The following is a 26,335-nucleotide window of genomic DNA, read 5'->3' on the forward strand; positions in this document are numbered from 1 at the left end:
CAGAGGTAGCCGGGGTGTTGGCATAGCTATGAAAGTAATTAGGGTCTTTCTAATAGAAGTGTGCCATAAATGACATCCTTCTCATGACCCTGTCAATATCAGCTGAATTCCATTATCTGGAGCTAGGAATAACGTGTTCTGGTTCCTCCTCCACGCCCATATCCTGAGCAGTGGGAGGAATTACTTTACTTTCAGTGGTAGGGTCAGGGACCTTGGACTTTTCAATAGATTTAGGGGCCTTCTGTTTATCTTTATGAATATGGTGTTCAGAAGACTTTTTATGCCGTTTATCCCCCTTTGCATGACTAGAGGAATGTTTCCCAGTATTTTTGGGGGCCTCTAAGGGATTTGACGCCTGGTGTTGGGATTCGGAGGTGGTACAAAATTTGGAGGTTGTATTGGAGGAGGGACGTCGAATCTCGGGTGTAGACGCTACGCGTCTTGACTGAGGATAGAGGTCAGAATCATCTCCTGACGACCGGGCCTCAGGGACTATTGAAAGTGCAACACCTTTATCAACCGCGGACGGTTGGTCTTTGTCATGAGGCGAGCGCGAACGGGAACGCCCAGAGGATACAGATTCGGTAGACCGCTCTCTTGGTGTCTTCCGTTGCCGATCGCTCGACACGCGTATCGAGTCATGGCCGGGGCTGGTGTGTTTAGTGGAGGTAGTATGTGTCGCACTCCTGCCGCCGGGTGTTGTCCCCACAACGTGCCGCCGGCCAGCCCTACGGGGTCGGGGGCTTGCGCGTTGGTGTCCGAAGTCACCCCTCTGCCCTCGCCGTCCGATTTGGCCGTTGCTGCCATCGCTGAACGTTCCCTTCACTTCCATGGCCTCTAGCTGCCTGGCGTAGTGGGCCCAGCGTTTAGTCGAGTAGTCTTTAAGGGTTTTCGGCTTGAAGAGCTTGCAAGCTCGACAGGTGGCCTTGGGATTGTCTCGTGGGAGACACAGATTGCACGTATTGTGCTCGTCTACCCAGGGAAACTTCCTGTTACACTTTGGCCAGAACTTAAATGGAGTACTCTCCATATGTTATAAAATGGAAGCGGGCGAGCATATGTAGGAAAAAAGGTGGAAAGAAGCCTGTTATGACCACCCCCCCACTCTCCCTACTGTACAGGGCCGAGGCCAGAGGCCTTCCAATGCCCGACATCCGTCGTGGCAGTCCTCGACGGTTGGTTTCCTCGATCTTCACCGGCGTCGATGTTCGGCGTAAGGTGGAAGTAAACGGGGACGTTTTTTAATGGTAATTCTAAGAATAAATGGCTAAAGCCAAGGGAACTCCGCAACATGAATCCGACTAGTATGGCAGAAAAAAACAATCTGAGGGTCCTACACGTGTGAGGGATCATGGGGACGTCACACTAGGGATGTTATTACTGGCACGCCCTGATCCTACGCCCCTTTTCAAGTTTCGAAAACAAACTAATACTCCGCAGCTTCCACTAGATGTCGGCCTATGTACAGCATGTGATCCAAGCAGATTCCACAAGCCTCAGAAATATATATATATATATATATATGCGAAGGGACACCCCCCGTAACCTCCCCGCATCATCCTTTATATACTGTACCAACTCCCCACATGTATATGGGGTGAAAAGTTGGTAAAAAAAAAAGTCATCATATGTGTTGAACTCTGGGAAGGGAACCCCAAGGCCTTTTTGGGGAACTGTTTGGAACTTTAGGGAGGGGAAGCGGAAAAGCAAGCCATGAGCTGGAAGAAGCTCAGAACTTATTGTGTTGCTGACATCCCTACACATTGTGTATCTTTTGTTGTGAGGGCAAGTATAGGTTTTGGACACAGAGAGATTTTTGAAAATCCCTGTGCCTTACCCTTTCAGAAACCAGGTGTGCACGTTGAGTGTATGTATGCTTGACTGTATAACCAGACCTCTCTCCTGGGACAGAAGATCTGGTCTTTGGGGAAGACAATATAGAGGACAGAAGGCCATGTCCAGAAGGTCCGGGTACCACGTCGTCATGCCCCAATCCGGGCCCATCAGGATTATGGTTGCTACATACCTCTTCATCCTCCTGACCACTTGAGGAATGACAGGAATCAGTGGGAATACAGTTCCAGTCCACCACAAATATGCCCCCCGTTCCCAGTGCTCCTCTGGGGGAAATTCCCTTGAGCACAAACGTTTGCAATTCCTGTTCACCCTTGATGCAAACAGATCCGCCAGTGAGGTGAACTGCTGACAAGGAGATCTTGTTCTGTAATGCCCAGAACCCGACTTGCATCGGCTCTCTGCATAGGGGGAGTGACCCTACACCACCTCTTTTGTTGATGTAGTGCATGGCCACTATGTTTGCCATCACGATCATGAGTCTTCCCCAGTAAAAAGGCCATCAGCGCCAGTCTGATCGGCCACAGCTCTAACATGTTTACGAGAAGCTTTGTTTCCACCATAGAACCACAGTCCACTCTCTGTCAACTCATTCATGTGAGAGACCCAGCCTTTCAGGGGCACGTCCGTCACTACAGTTGCTTCCGGTCATGGATGCCAAAAAGGTTCTCCCGCCATCACGTTCTCCCTGAAAGTCCACCACAGGAGATCCTTAGCAACTTGAATCAAGTCTGTCAGACTGCCGGAGAACTGTGAACAATGCGATCTGAAGGCCCATCGAGTAATTTCATCCTTAACTGGGTCTCTGGCACCAGGAAGATGGAGGATGCCATGAGGCGAACAACCATAGGAAGCCTAGGGTTGATGGGAATTGGGTGTTCTAGAATCTAGTGACCATCTGCTGGATGGGAACAGGTCTGTCCTCTGGAGGAAAAGCTTTGACCAAGGGAGAATCCAGAAATGCTCCAATGAACTGGAGCATTTGAGAAGGTGTCACTTAAGACTTCTTGAAATTGAGGATTTCAGTCTGTGGAGGAGGTAGCAGATGCCCTCCAGAAGATCTAGCACCTGAGCTAGGGGGCGTACCCTGATCAACCAGTCGTCCAGGTTATGAAAGACATGAATTCTTCCTTTACTGAGACTGGCTGCTTCTACTGCATATAGCTTGGTGAAAACCCTCTCGGCGGACGCGAGCCCAAAAGGTAACACCCAAAACTCCTAATGGGTATCGCCTATGACTATCCTCCGGTACCTTTGTGCTTTGGATGAATCAACATATTAAAGTAAGCATCCTAGAGGTCGAGTGACACCAACCAATCCCGGGTTTCCAGAGCCTCGAGATATGCAAAAGTGTTACCATCTTGAACTTGTCCTTTCTTTTTTAGGACCAAAACATAATGAGAGTACCCCCTGGTTCTTTCCTGTGCTGGTACTCTACGACACCCTTCTCCAGAAAAGAGGCAAACTCATTCTGATGCAGTGAGTCTGGAACAGGGGGTGATCTGGAAAGAAGGGGAGAGTGCGGCGCACGCTTTAAAAAGGGAAAGAAGTATCCCAGAGAGACCACCTGCCATGTCCATGCATCTGTGGTAATATTGCAACCTTCTGTACAATGGTGTGACAGACGCCTGCTGCTGGTGTGGAATGGTAAGAGTACTCTGATGTTTTGAGGGGGGGAGGGCGGTTATGCTTATACTGGTAAAGGGATTAAATTACTGTTGTATTCTACATGTGATTGCTCTAATGTCATCTATGCTCTCAAGTGTCCTTGCAGACTGAATTATGTTGGTTTGACGATGAGAAAAGCAAGGTTACGGTGGACTGAGCATAAGTCACAGATAAGCCCTAATTATCCGGGATCGTCAGTGGCTCTAATCTTGGAAGGAAAACGGCACACAGTGGGTACAACAGAAATTTGGGCTTTTGAAGAAAGTGGTTCTTCTGAAAAAAGGAGCGATATTGTTAAGCTACTTCATCAACGCTAGATATATTGGATTGAAGCATTGTCCTCTTTTAGCCCTAAGGGAATGAACCTGGACTTTGATTTGAATTGCTTCATCTAATTTACTGTCATTATGGACTGGTTAAACTAGTCCAGATGTTTTATTTGCAATACTGTAAACTGGGTATTTGCTTCTATGGTTTACTAGGAATTGTGGTATTGGGATCATTTTTTTCTTTATATTTTATATACATTTTTCAGACACTTTTGCCTATTCTTTGTGCGTTATTTAAAGTTGCTGAATGTTGATTCGATCTTGCCCATGTGGGCGTTGGGGAGTTTGAATTTTGACCATCTCTGACAGTATTGAAGTTTATAGACTTTGCACTTACTTTGTTTTGTTTTTCACTGTGTGTGGTGCTTTGGTTTCTTTCCTGTTCTCTGGGTATTTAGTACAGCACTCATGGAGTTCTATTATTTGTTAATGATTTATCTTTATCAACACTATTACACTGAGAGTATTGGGTGTTTCTCCATAGGGTATTACTCTTGATTTATGTTAGCAATAGTTTGGATTTGTTTTATGTTCAAGTTTGGATGTTCACTCTTACTATAATGTCCAGATGTTGCACCTGAATATCAGTTGACCAACCATAATGTGTGGGTTCATTTACAATGCGTTGGGCTGGGTGTGAACGTTTTTTAACCTGAATGTATACACACGAACATCAATGCGAGTAACCTAAAAGATGGTGGTCTACTTTCTTACAAGTCATTCTATTATCTTTTGGTTTACGCACCGTGCATGGGTGTCGATACAAGATGCCCAACTCTTCTCCTCGCGCTCGGCATCAGGACTTGTCCTTTGTGTGTTGACTTACTGGTAAGATATCAGGCTCTGGGTTCCCGTGTTTAACTTTAACTTGTCGTACAGACATGCTATATTATGTGATTACAGCAGTACTGGTTCTACTGTTGCAGCATTCACACAACACGCTGTTTTCAAGGAGACGGCCTCATGTTGCGGGATCTTGTGAGGTACAATGTGTTCTTGTAGCATTTTTGGGGTGATTTTTGGTATCTAGATTGAGGCAACTGATGTACATTACCTTCTTTTTTACAGATATTGGTCTCCTTATCATCATCTATCTGCTCTAAACTTCTGTTAATGAGACGCGTTGCATTCTAAAATACAGTCTGGTTTTAGGATACGAAGGGCTTTTCCCCAAATTGTTCCAGGTTAGGCAAGATCAACTATGTTTTTACACTTATTGTACTTTATCCATTATTTTTGCAGAAATACTACAAGGGTGTACCCCTGAGAAAGGGACAATTGTCTCAAAATGCGTAGGGTAGCATGCGTTGGACCCTCATTAGTTACATTTTGAATTTGACTCTTACTAACACTGTTTTGTTTGTACATGTATTGAAGATGTGTACTCTAAGTACTGAGACTGATGTGGACACCCATTCCCCCCTAAAATCGATAAAATCCAGCTGGGCTAAGACCAAACCAACCGCCCAATGGTACACCCCCGAGCTAGCCTCCAACAAACGCTCAATCAGAGCCCTAGAGAAACAGTGGTGCAAAACCATAATGCAGAACTCACTAACCTTAAATCTCTGCACACACACCATATGATTCCGATTACCAAGGCCAAAGCTGCCTACTACTCCACCGCCAGTGAGCCAGCCTCTAACAGGAGCAAAGCCTTTTTTGAAGTAGTAAAGCACGCTACCAACCCCTCACCTGACCCCAAGGTACCAGCAACTCAGAAAAAATGTGACAGAATCAACACTTTTTTATTGAGAAAATAGACAAAATTTGAGAAACCATCGTATCAACTGCTCACAGCACTAGCATCCCTTGCACCCAGGCACGCACGCTGCCCCTCTGGACCGAATTCTCTCCTCTCTTTCCCCTGGATCTCCTAAAAATGATTGCCTCCCTGAAACCTATTGCCCGGCGCTCAATGCACTCCCTCAGCATTACCAATGCCTCCCTAGCAGAAGGATAATTTCTGGGCACCCTCAAGACTGGTCTTATACAAACTCTTTTGAAAAAACCAACCCTAGATCCAGACGACGTGGCCAACTACAGGCCCATTACAAACCACCCGTTTATTGGCAAAATCCTGGAAAATTTTGTTACACAACTACTCGCCAGAATCGAACAACTCCACCTCCTAAATAACTATCAGTCAGGGGTCCGCCAAAAGTGTAGCTGTTAGGCAGAAACCTGTGCAGTTCCCTCTGGGACCACTGCAAAAGATTTAAGACTACAGGTGTTTGGCAGTAAACCCACTTGGTAGCAGTCTGTACCACCCAGAGGTATCTGGTAGCTGTGGCTGAGCAGTCAGACTTCCCTCAAGAAGAGTTAGGCAGTATATAGAGCATACATAATAGGTACAGAGGCACAGTAGTACAAGCAAACACTGACCAGAGCTAGGTGTAAAAGTATATAATTATTTATTTAAAAGACACACTCATAAATTACACTAGCACAGAAAAGGTAAGTAAGTCAAAACACAGTCACTATTACTTATATGTACATCCCTAGTTATTTGTTGGACAAGTCTAAGTTAACACCACTTATTTCCAAACAGAGGTGAGCGCTTAACGTTAGATGGCACTCCAACAAGTTAGTTAAAAAGGGAGGGAAAAGGCAGAAGTAATGAAAACAGCAAGGTAAAACACTTTTCAGAGATTCACAGTAAGTTTAGAAAGGCAGTCTATTGCGCAACAAGGAAGTTCGGTTGCCAGGCCCACTCTAGGGAAAGCCAGGCGAAAAGATGCCCAAGATCACACAATGTCACAAGTCTTTACAGGTGAGTAGGAAAGGTTTTACTAAGTTTAGAAAAGTTTAGTTAGGGTGTCCCAGGCTTACCCAGGTTCGAGAGCCGAGGGCTAAATCTACCCCATACAATCGTGGCAAGGGAAGCCGGGCGGAACACGGTACCTTTAAAATGGAAAGGATCCTCCAGCGGTGGCAGTTGTTCCTGGTAGTGGGTGCAGGTCGCGGCGTCGTCCAGAGGAAGAGAAGATCTCGACGTGGAGGAAAGCTGAAAGTCGCTGCACTACCAGGGAAGAAACCAGCCGTGGATTTTTCCAGTTAAAAGGATGTTACCCCTCTTTCGCGGTTGAGGTAAAAAGTGGTATCCCGGTTGCCGGGGTGCTTGGCACAGGCAAGGCAGCCACGAGATGCTTCAGGGAGGCGAACAGAAGGCAGAAACTTGTTGTCCCCACCAGTCAAGGGAAGAAGACTCTCCCGGCTGGAGATCTCCTCGGTCGTTGGGAAAAGTGGTGAGACGGTTCCGCAGGGCTCCACCGGTGGTGTCGTCTTGGCAGGTCGGATCAGCTTCTCCCTCTTCGGCTTCTTAGGTCCTGTGGCGACTTCTGAAGAACCAGTCCCAAAAACCCTGCTTTTATGCAGCAAACCCCCATTCATACAGCCTAGCTGTCACTCAAACATGCTAAGTGGTGAGCGGGGTGGCTCACCACTTGGGCCAATCACACCAGAGTGCGACATGAGTTGGCAAGGCAACTCAGTCCAGGGTGCCTAAACCCCCTCCCGCACCCCCTGTGGTACCCAGACAGAATGGCACCACTTTGGAGGGCTTCTGTGCAGCAGCCCGCCAAAAGTGGAATAAAGGCTCGACTCTGGCAAAAATTCCCAACCGGTGAATTTATATTAAAAAATAAACCGGCGGTATCTTTAACATTGCACCAAAAAGTGGTGCATTAAAATCAATGGGAAATCCCATTGGGAAATATTCCGGTGGAATATTTCCGTGGTATCCACTGCCACCAGCCAGAAACTCGGCGAGGGGGGACGGGACAGTACCCACTTGACAACAGACCCAGGGGCAATCTAATTGCCCCTACCAGTACTTCCACAGTATGATGGTTTGTACTGGTTAAGTTCCTAAATTAAGACTAGTAAAGTCAATGGTGACTTTACAGACCCAGGGAGACAGTAGTCCGTCCCCGGGTGTGGAGTCTATGTTTCGGGGTCACTATGACACCCCTGTGCTACTGCACTGAGGGTGCTGTGTAACACACATTCAAAAACCAATGATAGCCTATGGGGAAAAAATACCCCATAGCCCATAAGCACATAGCAAGTCACAGAAACACTCTCAAGTCATGTCCAAGAGTGAGGGTAAAATAGTCTCACTCTTGGCAGGAGAAAAAATAAACCACAAAAATCCAGCAAAGCTGCTGGGGGACTCACTAGGTTAGGAAATTCAGCCTAAACAGAGAATTCTCCCTAACAGTAGCATCGAGACAGCCACCATCCAGGTGGTGGATGATGCTCTCCAAATCATGCATAAGGGCGTCTCATACCTCCTTGTTCACTCGACTGCATTCAACACCTTCGGCCACCGCATTCTTCTCTCCCTCCTTGCTGACAGGATGGAATTCTCTGGCATTGTCCTGAAATGGTTTACCTCATACCTCTCAGGTAGACACCAGGCTGTCCAGATGAAGTTGTTACATTTTAACAGACTCCAGTCTCCTGCAGAGTCCCCCAAGGCTCCATCCTCTCAACAATCCTTTCTAACCTTTACATGGAGACTCTGGACACTCTTGTTAAAGATCCCAATATATCTATCCACCAATGCGCAGACGATACTCAGTTGTACATGAGCGTAAATAGAGCACAGGACATCATTCGTCTCCACGATTACATAGCCATCATACAGTCCTAGATGTTGACTGACTACCTGAAACTAGACCCATCCAAGACTGAATTTGTACTCATCGGTCTGCCCTTTAAAAAAACAACTTGTCCAACAATAGCTCAAGATATTCAACTAGAAGAATTTGATCCACAACTCTCAGCAAAATCCTTAGACTTCACCATTGACAGCAATCTGTCCTTCCGAAAAAAAAACACAGCCAAGGCGGCCCAAATAGCCTGGCTCAGAATCGCTACCCTTTGAAAAATCAAACCCTTTATCCCGCTGCAGGACTTCCGGACTATAGAGCAGGCCCTTGTGGTCTCACACATCGATGGGGGAAATGCTCTCCCGATATGTCTCCCAGCTTCTCGTTTGGCTCCACTAAAAGCAGTCCACCACGTTGTAGGCCATCTTTTTATGGGAGCAAAGAAATGTGACCGAATTACCCCCATCCTTCGCGAACTACATTGGCTTCCACTCCAAGCCAGGATACTGTTCAAGACAGCATGTCTGCATGTATCCTCTACAAACCAATCACAAGTAGCACACCAGAGTACCCAGCAGCTAAGATCCACATATCTGGTGGCACATGCTTCTCGCGCAGCAAACTGACCAACTGGCTTGAATCACAACTCGTCCGAAAAGAAAGGACCCGCAAACAATCCTTCTCTTGCCATGCCCCCACCCTGGGTGAGCATTCAAGCCCTCCGAAAAGCACAGAAAATTGTTGGTAAAGTTACCACATTATGCGTCCTTAAGGTCCAGGTCACAAAGCCAATCTCCATGCAGAGTCACTCCGCCATGGGTGTCACCATTTTGAATTTTTCAAGGGGTAAGAAGAGGTTGAGAAAGTAAAGATCAAGCACCATCCTCAAGGCTACATGGTTCTTTTTGCAACAGCAAATATCTCTCGCTAGACGCCACTGCCTCTGTCCAGAGGCGGACCCACTTCCAACATGCAAGATTCAAGCACTTGGGCTACTTCTACGAGCTGTGCTAGGGAACCAATCTGCAGAAGAGAAGACGAGGGGGTGAGGGGAAAGAGAGCGAAGGGGGAGAAAAAGCCGTTTTGAAACCACTGAATGGCACCATTGGTTAGAAAAGAGGTGAAGCCAAGACTCCAGATACATATCCGTATGTGGATCCGGATGCAACCACCCACAGATTTTGCTGCCAGAAGCCATGGGGCGATTAAAAGCCCTTAGACCGATTGAAATTGTGTGCTGGGTGACCTATTGGGCTACCTAGCACTCCTAAGTCACAAAAGTTTCTGGTTCTGGCATAAAGACCCTTTTGTGTCTAACTGGATGAATTACCACTGGCCTTATCATAAATGCACGTGACTAGCCACCTGCAACCTGATTTTCTTTTTGTTAAGCTCATCATGTGTAGATGAGTGAAAATTAGCCCTCGGAAGGCAGCTCTAGTGTGTGCTCATCAACATCCGAGATAATCCAGTAAAGTGCATCCAGGCTGACCTCTGCAAGTCTGCTCCCTCATATACGCTGTGGCTTCTGGTGTCTGCATGGTTTAAAGAGGGTTCCAGCAGGGATTTTGCTATGAGCCTAGCCTTAGCTAATCCCGCCTTAAATACAGCCCGTCTCCATGTCCTAATATCTGGAAGGAAATCTGCAATCACGCACAATAACCTCTGATGGACATATCCAGGGTGGCATTGACATTTGCTTGCCTCAAGTATAAGGCAGGGTACGAATAAACCTTGTAGTGAAAAGACTAAAAGAAGAACAAGTTACTTAGCCCTGGTAACGTTCTTTCGACTGGATGTTCCTCCAACGCATTCCTCATCTTTGACATGTAATGTCCAGCTTGAGCTGCTTCTGCTTCGGAAAACATTTTCGGCAGAGGGCGCAGTGTGTCGAGTCGATGTCCCTCTCGGACCTCTGTCGAGGGTGATGTCATCAAAGGGCATATATAGCATGCGCAGCACCCATTGGCCTCAGTTCTGTTTTTCCCCAGCTCTTGCAGCTGAGATGCCCATAAATACGGCCCTGACAGTACTCAGCCTTGGTGGAACGGAAGCCGTAATAGCATGGGATATTCTACATAGGGGTAGGTTAGGAGGGCGATGACGAATACGTTGGAGGAACATCCAGTCGAAAGAACGTTACCAGGGGTAAGTAACTTCTTCTTCGAATGGATTGTGTCCTCCAACAAATTCCTCATCTTTGACAGACTCGCAAAGCAGTATTATGTTAGGAGGAGGGTGTAGAATTATAGTCATACATTTTCATGGGCATAGCAGAGAAATGCCTTGCCAAAAACCTCCATCCTGACCATGGGAAGAATCCAGGCATAATGTTTTGTAAACATGTAGATGGAAGACCATGTTGCTGCTTCAGAGATGTTTCTAATAGGAACACCCCTTTGAAGGGCTGTAGACGTAGCCATGCCCCTGGTGGAATGAACTCGCAAACCTTCAGGAGGGCCTTTCCCTGCCAGCCTGTAGCACTCGGATATTGCCAAAACTATTCACCTGGTAGCAGTCTGACCTAGTTTGTGTCCTGGATACCCTATGAAAAGCTGATCATCAAAATGTATTTTGGATGTTCTTGAAATATAAAAACCTAGTGCTCTTCTAGGATCTAACCTATGAAGTATTTCCTACTGTTTACCAGGATGAGGTGGAGGATAGAAGGAAGGCAGAACAATTTTCTGGCTCAAATGAAAATCCGAAATGATTTTGGGCAAAAACGGAGGTTTGACCTTCAAGACAACTTTGTCCATGTGGAAGACTGTAAATGGTGGCTTGTCTGACAGTGCCTGCAACTCGCTCACTCTGCAGGCTGATGTGTGAGCAGCCAATAACATGGTTTTAAAGGTTAATAACCTTAGAGGACAGGTTTGCAAGGGTTCAAAGGATGCACACATAAGGAACTTTAAAACCAGATTTAGGTCCCAAACCGGAACCTGGAAAGGAGATGGACGGTACACAATAGTGAGCCCTTTCAGGAATTTAGTCACCAGTGGGATTTTGCAATAGGAACATTCCTCTGACGAGCGCTTAAAAATGGACAGTGCTGCGAGATAGCCGTTAATGGTACCACTCTGGAGCCCCAGATTGGCTAAGAATAGAAGGAAGGCTGAAACATCTGGTGTTTTACACATAAAAGGATCTACATTCTTTTCCTTGTACCAGTTGCATAACTTCTAACGGCAACAGTACAAAGATTTTGCTGCTGATCTTCTAGCCCAAAGCAACAGCCCCATAACGTCATCCGGGAGGTCCCAATCTTTATATCTCAGCCTTTCAGAAACCAAGCGTGAAGGTTGAGAGTGTTGACCTCTGGATGGAGAACCGGACACTACACCACCTCTCTTGTTGAGGTAGTACATGGCCACTGTGTTGTCTGTCATTATCAGGACATTCTTTCCCCATACAGAGGGCCTTCAGCACTCGTCTGATTGCCTTCAGCTCCAAATGGTTGATGTAGTCCAGCGACCGTTGACTGTCAGATCGTTGGCATAGGCTCCCCACCCCGAGAGTGAGGCGTCCATCACTACTGTGATCTCTGGCCATGGTTGCCAAAAGGGTTCTCCCTTCAGAATATTTTCCCCGCAGGCCCACCGAAGAAGATCCTGTGAGACCCTGTTTGGAATCTGAAGTTGGTCCGACATCTTTCCTGAGAACTGGGACCATTGTGTTCTTAGAGCCATTGAAGGGATCTCATTCTCAGCCAGGCCCCTGGCACCAGAAAAATGCAGGATGCCATGAGGCCAAGTAACCTCAAAAAATCTAAGGCGGAAGATTCTGGCCACTTTGAGATTTGGTAACCATCTGAAGAAGGTCTTGAGCCCTCACCTTGGGTGGCGAGCTCTTTCCCAAGGATGTGTCTAGCACAGCTCTGATGTACTGGAACTGTTGAGAAGGTGTCATGTGGGACTTCTTGTAATTGAGGGAGAAGCCCAGTCTGTGAAAACAGTAACAGGTGACTTTGAGATGATCCAGAGCTTGTTCGGGAGAACGCTCCCTGAACAGCCAATCGCCCAGGTAGGGAATAGACATTAACCCCCCCCCCCCACCTCTCCTGAGATTCGCTGCCACCACCGCCATCAGTTGGGTGAAAACCCTTGGGGCAGAGGTCAGCCCGAAAGGCAGAACTCAAAACTGATAGTGAGAACCACCAACTGCGAACCTCAGGTATTTTCTGTGCTTGAGATGGATTGGCACATGAAAATAAGCATCCTGAAGGTCCAATGACACCAACCAATCCTGGAGCTGGAGGGCCTGAAGGATCTGAGAAAGTGTGACCATCTTGAACTTGTCCTTCCTGAGGAACTTGTTCAAGTATCTCAAGTCCAACTCAGTCCTCCATCCTTTTTGGGGATCTGAAAATATGGGGAGTACCATCCCTTGTTCCTCTCCGCTACAGGTACTGGTTCTATAGCACCTTTCTCTAGCAGGGTTAAAACTTCCTGCACAAGGAGCGGATCCGGAATCCTCAAAGAGCGGTTCCCTGGTGGATTGTTCTGAGGCCTTGTTATAAAAGGAAGGCAGCAACCGTGGGCTACGGTTTCCAAAGCCCAAGCATCCAAAGTAATGTCTTGCCATTTTTCTAGATACAATGGCAGTCTACACCCCACTCGTGAACTGTGACTCAAGACGTCAGAATGGTTTTGTGGCGGCTGCTGCAGAGGCTGATGGTAAGGAGGCTGCTGCTTGAGCTGGCTTAGCACCCCTACTTCGTCCACCACGAGGAAATCTTCTCTGGTCTCTTTGACTGGCCATTCCTCTCGCCCTTCCAAATGAGTAGTAGTAGCGAAAAGATCTACCCCTCCAAGGTTGTCCACTAGGACGAAAAGGCTGAGGTTGCCTAATAGCAGCGCCTAAAGATTTGGTTGCCCCCTTCGAGGTCTGCAACTTCTCAAGGGTCTCGTCAGCCTTGCTGCTAAAAAGATGAGACCCATTAAAAGGCATGTTGAGAAGCTTAGACTGCACATCCGGTGCAAAAACCGACTTCCTAAACCACGCACATCTGCGCATAACGGTGCTGGTAGGGTGGGCGTGGCTTGGTGGCCATGTGGTAAGCAGCAGCACATCAGAGCTCCTGATAGAGTGCAAGAAAAGGTACAGGTCGGCCCGACCCCCCCGGACTAAACGGAGGAAAGAATACACACCGCTGCCAAGCACAGACCACCTGCTGCTAACCCACAGCAGTGTGCACAGATTGAATACACGAAAGGAAGTAGGAACGCAATCCTCATGCCGCAGCCAATACGAGGTGCCATAAAGACTGACATAAGCTTGAGAGACACGGAACAGATCCCTGGAGGTACCTGGGGAGAGAAAGGGGGGGGCCCAGACAATACAGCAGTGGTGGTATGCACAGATACAGTGCTGCATCGACCAGAGGTGGGCATAAGCAGTGAATAAAGAGGAAATCGGGCGTGCACAGACTTGCCGTCTGGTTCAAACCTCCAGTACTGAGAAGAGGTGAGATGCAGAGGGACGGAAGTGGCAGACACAGAACATTGAGCTCTAACAATATAGCCAAGCAGGGAGAAGGAAGCCTAGGCCCGGGCTATGAAACTGTGCTGTGAGGCCCTTCAACAACTAGAAAGTGCAAAAGGCCCCAGATAAAAGAGGCACCCCCACACACTTGAGCAATAGGAACAGCACCACGCAAATCCGCCATTGGACAAAGAACCCTAGTGAATAGCACAACATTACAAGCACGAGACGGAGACATGCCGGACAAACAACGTGGAGGAAAAGGCAAACAGACTAGTATGGAAACATACGCTCGCAAGATTGACATGAGCCAGCATGCCCTGGCAGTCACCAATATGAGCACGGCCAGACCAGAACAAAAGGAAGGAAGGCAAGAAGATGGCCCTATACTCGAACATCACTTGAGCACAAATTAGACGCTGTTATTGTGGACGTGGGCCTGCTAAGGCAGGATGTTTGGGCCCTGGCAGACAGAGTGCGCGCGGCGGAGCAACAGGTACAGAACACCACCAGTAACATCACAACTGCTCAATTTCAGATGACAGACATGCTTGATCAAATACGAACTCTCGAGCATAGGGTCGAGGATGCGGAAGGGAGGGCCCAACGGAACAACATACATATCGTCAGACTTCCAGAGGGCGAGGAAGGCAGAGACACCATGAACTACGTAGAAAACGTATTGTTGCAAGAAGTGGGTGCCGGGGCACTATCCCAAGGCTTTGCAGTGGAGAGAGCTCACAGAGCCCTGACCACAAAACCCCCCTGGGAGCCCTCCCCTCCAAGTCCCATGATAGAAAAAATCATGAACTTTAAAGACCGGGAAAAGATACTAACATTCTCGAGAGAAGGAGGAGCGATCACCAGAAACTCCTCCAAGATAGCAATCTACCCAGACTATACAGCACTAGTGCAAAGACAAAGAGCACGATTTGGACCTACCAAGGAGCGCCTCAGGAATGCGAACCTGCAATACATGCTACTATACCCCGCCAAACTAAAAGTGCTACACAATGGCAGAACAAACCTCTTTGAAACCACGGAAGAGGCCCATGAATGGATGGACCAACAAGGAATACCCCAGTTAGACGCCAGAAATGCGCAAAATAACAGAAACGCACCCCAGTAAGACACAGGAGCACAAGATCGGAAATATTGAAAATGCAGTACCCACTAGATGTGAAATATGGACCAGATGGAATAGAAGGCAGGACGGAGGTGGCAACCCCAAGGCTGCCCGGATGAACGCCACAACGAAGTACCCCACGGATTTAAACAAGTTGGTGATGCAAGTTTCAAGGCATCACGCTGTGGGAGCTAGCCTCAGGGAACTGGGGCTGAGCAAGGAAAGCGGCAGAGCCTGAGCAGGGGGAGGGTTGCTGGGCATTTGTTAATAGTTAAAGTTTGTTGGTTGAGTGGGGACACGAGAATGGGAGAAAGCATCAGACAAAGAACATCACGAGGGCGCACAAGGCAATAAAACAAACGTATGAAAGAAGAGGAAGTATCACCAGACCACGGGATCAGCTTGGTCATGCATGCTCAGGATTTTTCCCAGACCCCGGGACTTAAAGCACATAAGCAAGATGAAGGATTTAGCTTATGTCCTGGCCAAGCGCAGGATTGCTATGGGCTGGAAAGCGGCCCTCAGACCCAGGGTGGAGCTATGGTGGGCGGACTTCCTAAGATGGGCGGAAGCGGAATCCGTAGTTTGGTTTGAAGCGGTCACTAGGGGGGGTGAGGAGGAAGTAGGGCCCCTGCTGGCCTGGCGGCAATTGGTGGCCTCTATGGCAAACCCTCACCAGGGTAATAACGAATCGGAGGACTCGGATGATGAGCGCATAAGTACTGCGCTACTCGATAATGCTCCTGCAGATGACACGGATGAGCCGGCTCTAGTTTGAGGGGGGAATGGGGGTGGTTGGGGAATTACACTGTGAAATGTGATGGTTTAACGATGCTTCTATGTATTGAAACAGTTGTATTGTGTTGTGTTTTGTTTGGTTTTGAAAATAAAATATTTTTTTTTTTAAAAGTATCACCAGACCACTCTAAGCAGAAACCGCTTTGAGAAAGGAAGGGTGGACACCAGCAGGGGAAGCACAAAGCATAATACTGAAGGAGGAGGGTGGAAATCATGAGCGGGAGTACTGAACAGGCACATGGGTAGAAACAGGCCACAGCGTGAGTCATCAAATGAGCTCTAACAAAATAAGCATAGCCACTTGGAATGTACAGGGCTGAATAATTGTGTCAAGAGGCTGAGAGTATATGCTTGGTTCAACAGATCGAAGGTGAAGGTGGCAATGCTGCAGGAAACCCACAGGACGAGAGAAAAACTGTCCAAGATAGCAAAAAAGTAGGGAGGACAAATGTATGGCTCAACCTATTCCAACTATGCCAGGGGCGTACTAACGTGGGTATCCCCCAACGTCCCCTTTCAGCTCATAAGGCAGGAACAAGACAAGGAAGGCAGGTTGGTTATAGTGCATTGACAGCTGGAAAATAAAGAAGTGTGCTTAGTAAATACATACGCCCCGAATCATGATGCATCCACGTTTTTCAAGACACTTGCACCTCGTCTAGCCCCATACAGGCTGGCGACCTACATCTGGGCAGGGGGGACTTCAACTGCACACTCGACCCGACGTAGAAGACAGGTCGGACAACAAATACAAAAAGTGAGCACCACCGGCGATAGCCCTACAGACAGTTTTAACTCAGTTAGCTGAGACTGGATGATGTCTGGAGGAAAATGCATGGAGAATCTAGGGGGTATTCACACTATAGCGCCCCACATGGAATGCACACACGTATAGATTACATTTTCACCAGTATTGAAACCCTGGGGGAATTCACAGACATACACTTAGAGCAAGAACACTCTCAGATCATGCCCCACTATTGGCCACATGGGAATACAGACATAGGAAAGCCCCTATACCGACGTGACGACTTAGAGCGGAAGCATTGTTGGAGGGAAAGTTTCAGGAATATATCCAAGACACAATAGAAGACTATTACCCCCACAACACAGGCAGCATAGATAGGTCCGGGACCATGTGGGAAGCCTTTAAGGTAGTGGTCAGGGGAGCAGCGATAGTGAAGACTGGGGAACTTAAAGGGAGCATCCTGGCAGAACTGGCGAAAATAGAGGGAGAAATAGAAAAGGCAGAAAGACAGGCGGGCATAACTGGGAAGGAACTGGCCGAACTCCTATCACTAAGGTTACAGTGTAATAATATATGGGAAAAGCTGGGAAAATTAGACTATGGGAAATATGTACAGAAACTACATGCGGAGGGGGATAAGCCGGGTAGACTCCTTGCCTGGTTAACTAAGCAGGACACAAAAAAATAACCGATCAACGCAATAGAAAACAGGTCTGGGGAAGAGGTGAGGACCCAACATGGCATTAATCAAGTATTCTCGCAATTTTACGAGAATCTGTACTCTCCCAAACAAGAAGCAGAGAACTCGGACATAACTGAAGCATTGTCCCAAATACAACTGCCGAAATTAACCGACGAACAGACGCAGATTCTCGAGGCCCTACTAACAGTAGAGGAACTTGAAGCGGTAATAGAGTCTACCGACAGCAGAAACCCCGGGACCCGATGGGTTGCAGGAGAGTTTTACAAAAAATACAAGCAGACGCTGGCACCTAAACTGCTGGAAGTCTATGAAGAGGCACACACACAGGGTCAATTGCCAGATAGTATGATAAAATCCTTAATGATGCCCATTATGGAGCCCAGAAAGTCACCTCTAGTCTGTGGCTCATAGAGGCCAATTTCCATGATCAATCAGGATTGCAAAATCCTGACAGCGACGCTGGCTAACCGACTCAAAAGGGTCATACACACGCTGGTGCACTCAGACCAGACAGGCTACGTCCCGGGGTGGAATACCACCTGGAATTTGCAAAGGCTGCATACGAGAGGAATGTGTGGTGGCGTCCTTAGACGCAATAAAAGCCTTTTACTCTGTGAACTGGAACTGGCTATTACATGCACATAATCACTTTGGAATGGGGGAGGGCTTTCTGCAGTGGATCAAGTTGTTATACAGATACCCCAGGCCAACGGTTAAAATGAGCAGACACATCTCAGCATCGTGGAGAATACATAGGGGCACAAAGCAGGGCTGTCCGTGATCACCAATGCTATACATACTTGCCTTGGAATCGTTAGCGGCCTTCCTAAGAGTGGAGGAGTATAGTGAGGCTGGAATTAAAATAGACATCATCCATCTAGTCTCGCTATATGCTGACGACCTGCTCCTATATGTTGCAAAGCCACAAGAGAATCTACAATTTCTGTTAGAGGTGATGGGTGCATTTGCTAAATTGTCTGGTATATCAATTAACAGAGATAAATCATCTCTGTACCCCCTAGCAGGACTAAGACATATTAGCACGGACAAACTGCCAGATTTGGGTCTGACATGGGCGCCACACACATTCCGTTATCTGGGAATAAATGTATACCATGACCCTGAGGGGAGAGACAAGGCCAACACGCAGGTAGCGTTAGAGAAAATTGTGAAGTCAATAACATTCTGGAGGACTCTGCCACTAGGGATGATGGGCAGAGCAGCCCTGCTGAAGAGGACAGTTCTACCCCACCTTCTATACTATTTCACAAACATACCCCACAACATGCCCGGGACATTCTTAAAACAACTGAACACAATAGCACAGGAATTCCTGTGAGGGAGGGAGGGAAGATATAGACTGGCACTAAGCATACTGCAAAGAGACTATGAGTCAGGAGGGATTAAACTGCCAAACTTCAAAAGATACTACCTGGTGGGGCAGCTGCAATTCGCGGTACACTGGCTGGGGGATGAGACATCTATAGACACGTTACCACTGCAGCACCGCTATCTGAGAGAGATAATATGGATGGAGGAGCCATTACTCCGAATGCTCCCCACCCTGGCCAAACTGGGCCTGGCTCTATGGAAGAAAGCGTGGAAAATCCAAGGAACCCCGAACCCCTGCTCAGTGCACATTCCGCTAGCAGGACTTGCGAACACCAGAGCTGGAGCACTAGCTGTGTACCGAAGACACTGGGAAGTCAAGGGAATAGCACAGGTCGGAGACCAATCGAAGGAGGGGCAGTAGGTGGAATTCCAGACCCTGATAGAAGAATATGAAGTACATAAAGGTCAATGTATGCTATACAATAGCATGATAACAATAGAAAGGAGATGGGCAGAGTTATCTGAGGACACCGGAACAGGGGAGAAACTAGACGCATGGTACGACGTGGCGGAAGGCGGACACACAGTGTCCAGGCTATATGTACTGCTTCTGACGCAGGAACTGCAGGCACGAGGAAACGTGGGAGGCAGAACTCCAAAAAACCTTTGCAGATGAGGAATGGGCAAGGGCCCTAAGGTACAAAAAGAAGGTCTCCAGAAACGCATGGTTTAGGCAGACACAGCTCTCTATGTCACACAGAGAGCATATCTCACCCCTAGCAGAATATCCAAGATGGGGAGTAGAGCGACCTAAAGCTGCCCCAGAGGTGTGACAGAAAACACAGATATGCTGCACATGTTTTGGGCCTGCCCAGTAATAACAAAATTCTGGGATGGCATTAAGGCGCGAGTGGCAGAGCTTGAAATTCACATGCAGGTGCAGTCACCGAAGTCTTGCCTATTGGGATTGTTCCCGAGAGGTGGTAGGCCAAGAACACATCTATCCAAAATGAAAGACCTGATGGCCATCCTGGCGAAGTGCCGCATAGCAATAGCGTGGAAAACCGATACTGGCCCAACCATAGAAGCTTGGTGGTCAGACTTGAAGAGATGGACACTGGCTGACACAACAGTATGGACCATGGCATCGTAAAGAGGGGCAGGCAAAGGTAGTGATAGGATACTGGCATGGAACTCATTGGTGAAGGAACTGTTTTCACCCAGGGATGGACACAACATGGTCAACCCCAGTGAGCCAGAGAACGCAGACGAGGATCCAGGAGAGAGTGGAAAGCATTGATAGTAATGGGCCAAGCCAACAAGACAGGGACGAGCTTAACACCAGATAACCCCAAAGGTGAAGACATCCAATTTCGTATAAGCAAACGGAGAACCAAGCACAGTTGACCAAGACAGTGCGCCAAGACATTGAAGATGTGGTATACTCCCGGCACGATGTGCAAGAATTAATGTTAAGTTGTTTGTTGTGCGTTATTTAAATGTTGTAAAAAGCAATAAAGTGTTTGTTTTTTTAAACAGTGCTGGTAGCCATGGATCTGCTGATGCCATCTGCAGTATCCAATCCTGATTGAATGGATTCACAATTAACTTCCTTGCCATCCTTAACAATAGCTAAGAAGCCATCCCTTTCTTCCCCTTCGCAAAATATGCTCTGCTGCCATAGAAATGCAATCCCACAGAGTATACGAAAATGTTGCCAGAGCACGTGGAGTTGGCAGATTTCAGTACTATGCTCCTTGCAGAAAAAACCTTTCTCGCCCGTCCACGCTTGTCGTCCCTATCCGGAGGGATGGTAGGTACGCTGCACCACCAGACTCTCCAGATTGAGGTGTTTCGGCAGGTAGTCAGGGTCACTACTATAGGGGCAGTATTTTTTTGTCAGATTCTTATTAACTTCCGGATTGGCCTCTGGAGTTTCCCAGTTTCTAGCCACCCTTTTTTCTTTGTAATGCAATGTGAAAGGGAATTACAGGGTCAGTCTGAGGACCCTTATCCAAAATATCGGTGATATCATCTTGTTCATAAGGGAGTGGTGGCCTACTCCATCCAATGTACTCCACTACCTTCGACAAGAGTTGCCTGTATGAAGCGTCAGCATGTTTGCCAGGCTCAGGTCTTCCAAACTCCTGTTCGGGTGAAGTATCTACTCCACTTGCAGACTGTAAATTATCATACAAGTCCTTAATTCTGGACTCCTCCGATATGAAACACTCTGGTACATTGGGTGGTGTACCATATTGCAACCCAAAAGGAGAATATTCCTCTTCAGAGTGTTCCTCTTCTTCAAAAATTGAAGTGAGTGTTTTGAAAAACTCCTCCTTGGGAAGAGGAGCATAAACCTTTTCAGGTTTGGAAGTCATAGGCTTCGATGACGTAGAAGGCTTTATTTGTGCCGACAGAGGAGGGGTGCTCAAATTCGATGGGACAACCTGCGTATGTGGTGCAGCTGGCGTAGAAGGTTTTGGCATCGATGTCGAGGGCATGTCGGGTTTCGAAGGCACCGCCGGCGTCTAAGGTCTCGATGGCGTCGAGGACCGTGACTTTTCTTTCTTGTGCTTAACATCAGATTAAGGCCTTGAGGGTTCCAGATACTTGCCAGGCCGTTTTCCCGAGCTCAAGGGTGTGTGGGACCTATCCTTACCGGCTTCCTTCGAAGGCTTGGTAGGAGCATGACGATGATTTACGAAAATTCTTAATATTTCCAACCAAATAGCCTTCCATTCAGCTGGAGTGGATTTTTTTGTATGGCAAGCTACCCTTTCGGGGGAGACGTCGGACGAAGAAGTCGACGAAGCCAACCTCCGGTGCCTTCTCTTCGACTTCTTCAAAGACGAAGAAGAGTGGTGCGAGCCACTCCTCGACCTAGAACGCTTGGCCTTCTTCCTCCGCGGAGAGTCGCCTCTCGACTCGTCGGTCGAAGGCCTAGTGGGTCCGGGCTTAGGGGATTTGGGCATTTTTCCTATCTTGAGTTTCCCCTTACGTTCCCTCAAGGCCTTTGATGTCATAAAGTGACACCTGGAACATTTTAAACAATCTTGTAAGAAACCGTCACTAAATGAGGCGCACCAAATTCCGTATCGAAGCAAATGCTGTCGGAGAAAAACAGAACTGAGGACAAAGGGCGCTGCGCTTGCTATATATGACCTTCAATGAAATCACCCTCGAGGGGCATCGACTTGACGACATTGACGCACAGCGCCCTCTGCCGAAAATGTTTTCCGAAGCAGAAGCAGCTGAAGCTGGACATTACATGTCAAAGATGAGGAATACGGAGGAGGACACAATCCATTCGAAGTTGGCCTTCTTGGCTCATCACTGAAGTGGAGGAAGTCTTTGTGCAAAGGGTGGATGCTGCCACAACCAGAGACTGTAACCACGGATGTGCAGACAAACTAGGGTCTTCAGAGCCAGACTGCCTGTACATGGCTTCAATGTTCCTGCTAGTAGACTGGAAAGAGTCGCTTCTGCCAAATCTTACCCGCCGCAGAAAGCACAGCCTTCTGTAAAAAGATACATGACCAACATGCTGACCGGGGGCCGCAATATACACCTATAACCCACTCTCAGTCTGGTTCTGTTGAGGAGCCTGAATACCCAGGAACTCTGCATGCCCAAAAGCCTATCTTGAAAGGCCTTTGCTGAGGAAAGAAAGTCTCTCTTTTCTCCTCCTCCTCCTCCTCCTCCTCCTCAACAATGTCCTACTTGCCCTGACGAGCTTGCTGGGTAGCATAAGGTCCATAATTGGTGTTGAGAAGTCCCCTGAAGGACCTGCCCCAATATCTGCTGACGGGAGGCTGTGGGTTCGGCAAAGGCTGAGGAGCCTCTGGAGGCATGGTTGCTGGTGCCTCGGAACGCAAAAGCACCAAAGGCAGTGTGGTATAGAGGCCAGGAGCTTTAGAGGTCAAGGTTGGGGACGCCAAGGCACAATCTCTCTAATGAGCTCTTCAGTATAGGATTTCACTAGCCCGATGAAGCAGTACAAAAAATGATAACGCTCTTTTAACACCACAGAAGCCACCTGTGCAGCAAGAGACTGCTGATGACGAAGTCTAAGTGGATGTTGACGTTACCAATGGGATCTGCCTCCCTAGGAGTGCCATGCCTCTGAAGTGGAGGATGATTGGTAGGTGGTGCACCACAGTATGTTTGCAGGAGATCAATCCACCTGAATTGTGCATAGGGTCAACTGTGGTAATAACATTGAGTGGTGATGGCCAGAACAGCTGCTCGATTCTGTAGCCACTTTGAAGTTGAGGATCAGCTTGAGGAAGATGCATCTGTGACCTCCAATGCATGTAGTGCTGCTTTCCCGCTTAGCTGCCATTTGCGTGAGGTAGACCAGTGTGTGCAAAAGGGATTGTGCATGAAACCCCGATCCAGCGCTGAGGCCTGAGAAGAAGGTTATTTGTAACCTTCAGGATGGAGCCTGGTAGTCCTAGAAACATCAGGACAAACCCCAAGACGGCTGGTGCTATTGGATTGGAAATTTCTGCATGAAGGTGTCCCTTCTCGTGTGACCCAGATAATCAGAGCTTTAAGCAGTGGCCCGATACCAAAGCCCAAAGTCCCCAGTGAGTCTATCCTGGTAAGAGAGCTGGATGGCTCCTCAGCACAGATATCGGTATGACCCTATGGGCCCTGGTATTGCCTCCAGTAGAAGGATCGAGGCGCCCGCCGATAGAGGAACTCCTGAGGAAAGGGTACCCTGTAGGGTGCCATGGTGACGAAAGGGGAATTTACCTTTTCTGCTTTTGACTTTCTGCTGGTGAAGGCCTCGAGGTGGTCCTGAAGTGTCCTGGAAATAAATGTTACGCCACTGAGCTAATCTGCTCTTAGTGATCTCAACGTTAACGCATCGAAGGCTGTGCAGGAATTCCATTGGTTGTTGGGTGCCAGACACTTCAAACAGAGCACGTGGGGATCCGATGCCATAAAGGCCTCCTCACAGGTCACACATCTTGAAAACTGACAAAGACTGACATGCGCTGGGGCACCAAGGACAGAGGTCAGGGGGAAAAAATTGAGAACAAAAAGAGGGGAAAACAAAGAACAAATAAATGGAGTCATGTAGTGCAAGGTATCCGTTCCTGTCAGAACAGAAAAGAGGACTGACAACTACACCAGCAGCAGCGGCAGGAAGGGGAGATTTAGCAGAGTATGTGCTCGAACACATCCACGCCCTCATGTAACTGTAAAGGAAAGTGCTCTATTTGCAATGAAAATGGCTCTCAGCCGATGCAGTATGGAGGAAAACAGTATGGAGTGTATTACAGTACAAGCTTTGTTATTTGTAACTCTTTATTAACCAACACATGCTATGGCCAATAATAATTGCATTCAAAATGAGAACAAGCAGGATCACAAAGTTTGAAAGTCTGCAGGACAGAGCATTCTGGATGGTAGAGTGCTGAAAAATACAGCAAAAGTCCAAGAAGCTTCATTATCCAGACTTGCTGCTTGGTTTCCTGGCTCTCTGCCATCCTGAACAGATATATTATGTGGCCAGTACCATTAATTCCCAAAGTGTGCCGAATAACAAAGCTCTTACTGCTGTCATCTTCAATTTTCACAACTATCAACTTGTGAGGATTGTAGAACCTCTTACAATGACCAAACGTCTTCATCCTGAAGACCTACAAAGGAGGGCTACGAGGCAGATTGTTCAATGGCAGCACTTTGCAAGATATTTTCACAAAACAAACCAATAAAGTACCTGAGACAAAGTTGTTCCAAGGGCACTCGTTGAATTTCTGGGGGCTGTTGTTCCAGTAGCTGCTTGTAGTAATGGTGGCTAGTGAAGAGATGAATACAAACCCCAGAAGCCACTCTGCCAGCTCTCCCTTTTCTTTGTAATGCATTTGCTCTAGACACCATTGTATCTTCTAGACTTTCCATCCCTTTGCATGGATCATACCTATAAGTAAAAATAATTAGAAAAAGAAAATTAAAGCCTTTGGAGAATGCTGAAAAGGATTCGATAATTGCACACCAGGTTTCTTAATGGGTTTACTCCTTGATTTTTAAGTCACAAATGCTGATCTGTTTCCAAGCACCTGAATTAACTTGACAGCAATAATGGTAGTACTACCTGCACATGTTTGGGATGGCACTGGCAACCTCAATACAGACTGTGGATTAGCAGCAGGTACATATTACTTCATGATTTCTTCAGATCTGCAACTCATTGGGGTTTGGAGAGCGAAAGAGTGAGAAGGAGAAAAAGGGGAAGAGAATGGGAGAGCAAATACAAGAAAGTGAAGAGTGAGTGAGAGAAAGAGGGAGGATAGGAGAGAGATAGGGAAATAGAAAAAACAAGGGCACGGCTAGCAGTTAGAAGAACTTGTGAGGTAGGAAGAGAAATGAGAGAGATCGGCAAGAGTAAGATAAGGGGTAAGTGGGAGAAAACAAGGGGAAGGGAGGAATATGAAAAAAGAGAAAGGTTGGGAGAAGGTAGAGAGAACACATGCAAAGGAGGAACAAAGCCATGGGCCTGACCACCTGTTCTGCAACCCTAACTGGCAACCATTCACCTGGTGCCAAGCTTTTTACTGGAGGTAATTCTTCCACCATACCGACAAACTCTTAGTACAGTGGTGCAGTATTGCAGCTGTAAAGTGAGGGGAACGGCTTTACTGACACTATCACCATACTGTAGTGAGACTCACTGTCGTTTTGTTTTCTAAACAACAGTTTAGCTTTAAGGGATTATCTAGAAATCAGAAATGAAAGCAATAATGGATAACATAGCAAAACTGGTTTCTCAGATGTTGGTCCATTGTATACAGCTCTGAAAGAAACTCATTTATGAATGGACTATACAGTAAATATAATAATAATTTAGCATTTATATAGCGCTACAAACCCTCAGGCATCTGAGCGCTGTTTATTATTACCCACGGTGTGTGGTGCTCATTTATCAACCTCAGAAGGATGAAAGGCTGAGTTTAGCCCTGCCGGGATTCGAAACTGCGTCAGTAGGCTCTGCACAGATGTCATAGTTAGCGCTCTACTCGCTGTGCTCTCGGCAATTATAATGTTAATTGTTTTTTTAATTGTGATTCTGGTTTGAAACAAACCTTACACAAACACTTTTTTTTAAACAAATACATTTAAAACAAACCTGAAAATCCAATAAAAATACACACATTTCATCACACATAAGGCAGTTAAAAGGAGGTGCAAACTAAAAGAAAAAACACAAAAGGTATCTTAAGTGGAATCATCCAAAAACAATTGTGGAAATTAAAGTAAAAATGTAGGCCCGCTGCATGAACTCCTAAATGCCTCATTCTCCTCCCAAGGAGCACTGGACATCCAGTAATCAAATGTTTAGGGGCCTCTTTGGCCTCAAAAACGACACACCCAATCTCTCCTAGGAATCCTCAATCATTTTCCTACTCCCTAAGAAAAATCGAACAAAGTCTTAAAAAAGATTGCTTGTCTTTACACACAGAAACATTTGCAGATATAAATAGGGGTGCGTTGTAAGTACCTGACCTTGCACCGGTGTCGCTTGGCACCTGGGTGGAACGGGTGAACGACACGCGGCACTTTCCTCAAGCCTCCTCTGCGAGTGGTTGAGTTGAGTCTAGTTCTACCGGTGCGCCATACACGAAATTCATCATCAAGTAGGGTGTCCAGCCAGATCAATTCTGT

The 26,335-nt window shown here is 47.2% G+C and overlaps 1 protein-coding gene across 2 annotated transcripts in view; it reads right to left on the bottom strand.

Moving 5' to 3' along the window:
- The window catches only part of DHX57 (DExH-box helicase 57), a 1,970,484-nt gene that overhangs the window by 580,437 nt on the left and 1,363,712 nt on the right, over window positions 1–26,335 (bottom strand). For both annotated transcript variants that reach the window (XM_069607794.1, XM_069607793.1), the window contains exon 16: window positions 24,393–24,593. In XM_069607794.1, coding sequence (XP_069463895.1) covers window positions 24,393–24,593 — 201 coding nt within the window. The remainder of the gene's footprint in view (window positions 1–24,392; window positions 24,594–26,335) is intronic.

This window comes from Ambystoma mexicanum, chromosome 4q (assembly GCF_040938575.1).
Source record: "Ambystoma mexicanum isolate Mex_15411 chromosome 4q, UKY_AmexF1_1, whole genome shotgun sequence".
Taxonomy (NCBI): domain Eukaryota; kingdom Metazoa; phylum Chordata; class Amphibia; order Caudata; family Ambystomatidae; genus Ambystoma; species Ambystoma mexicanum.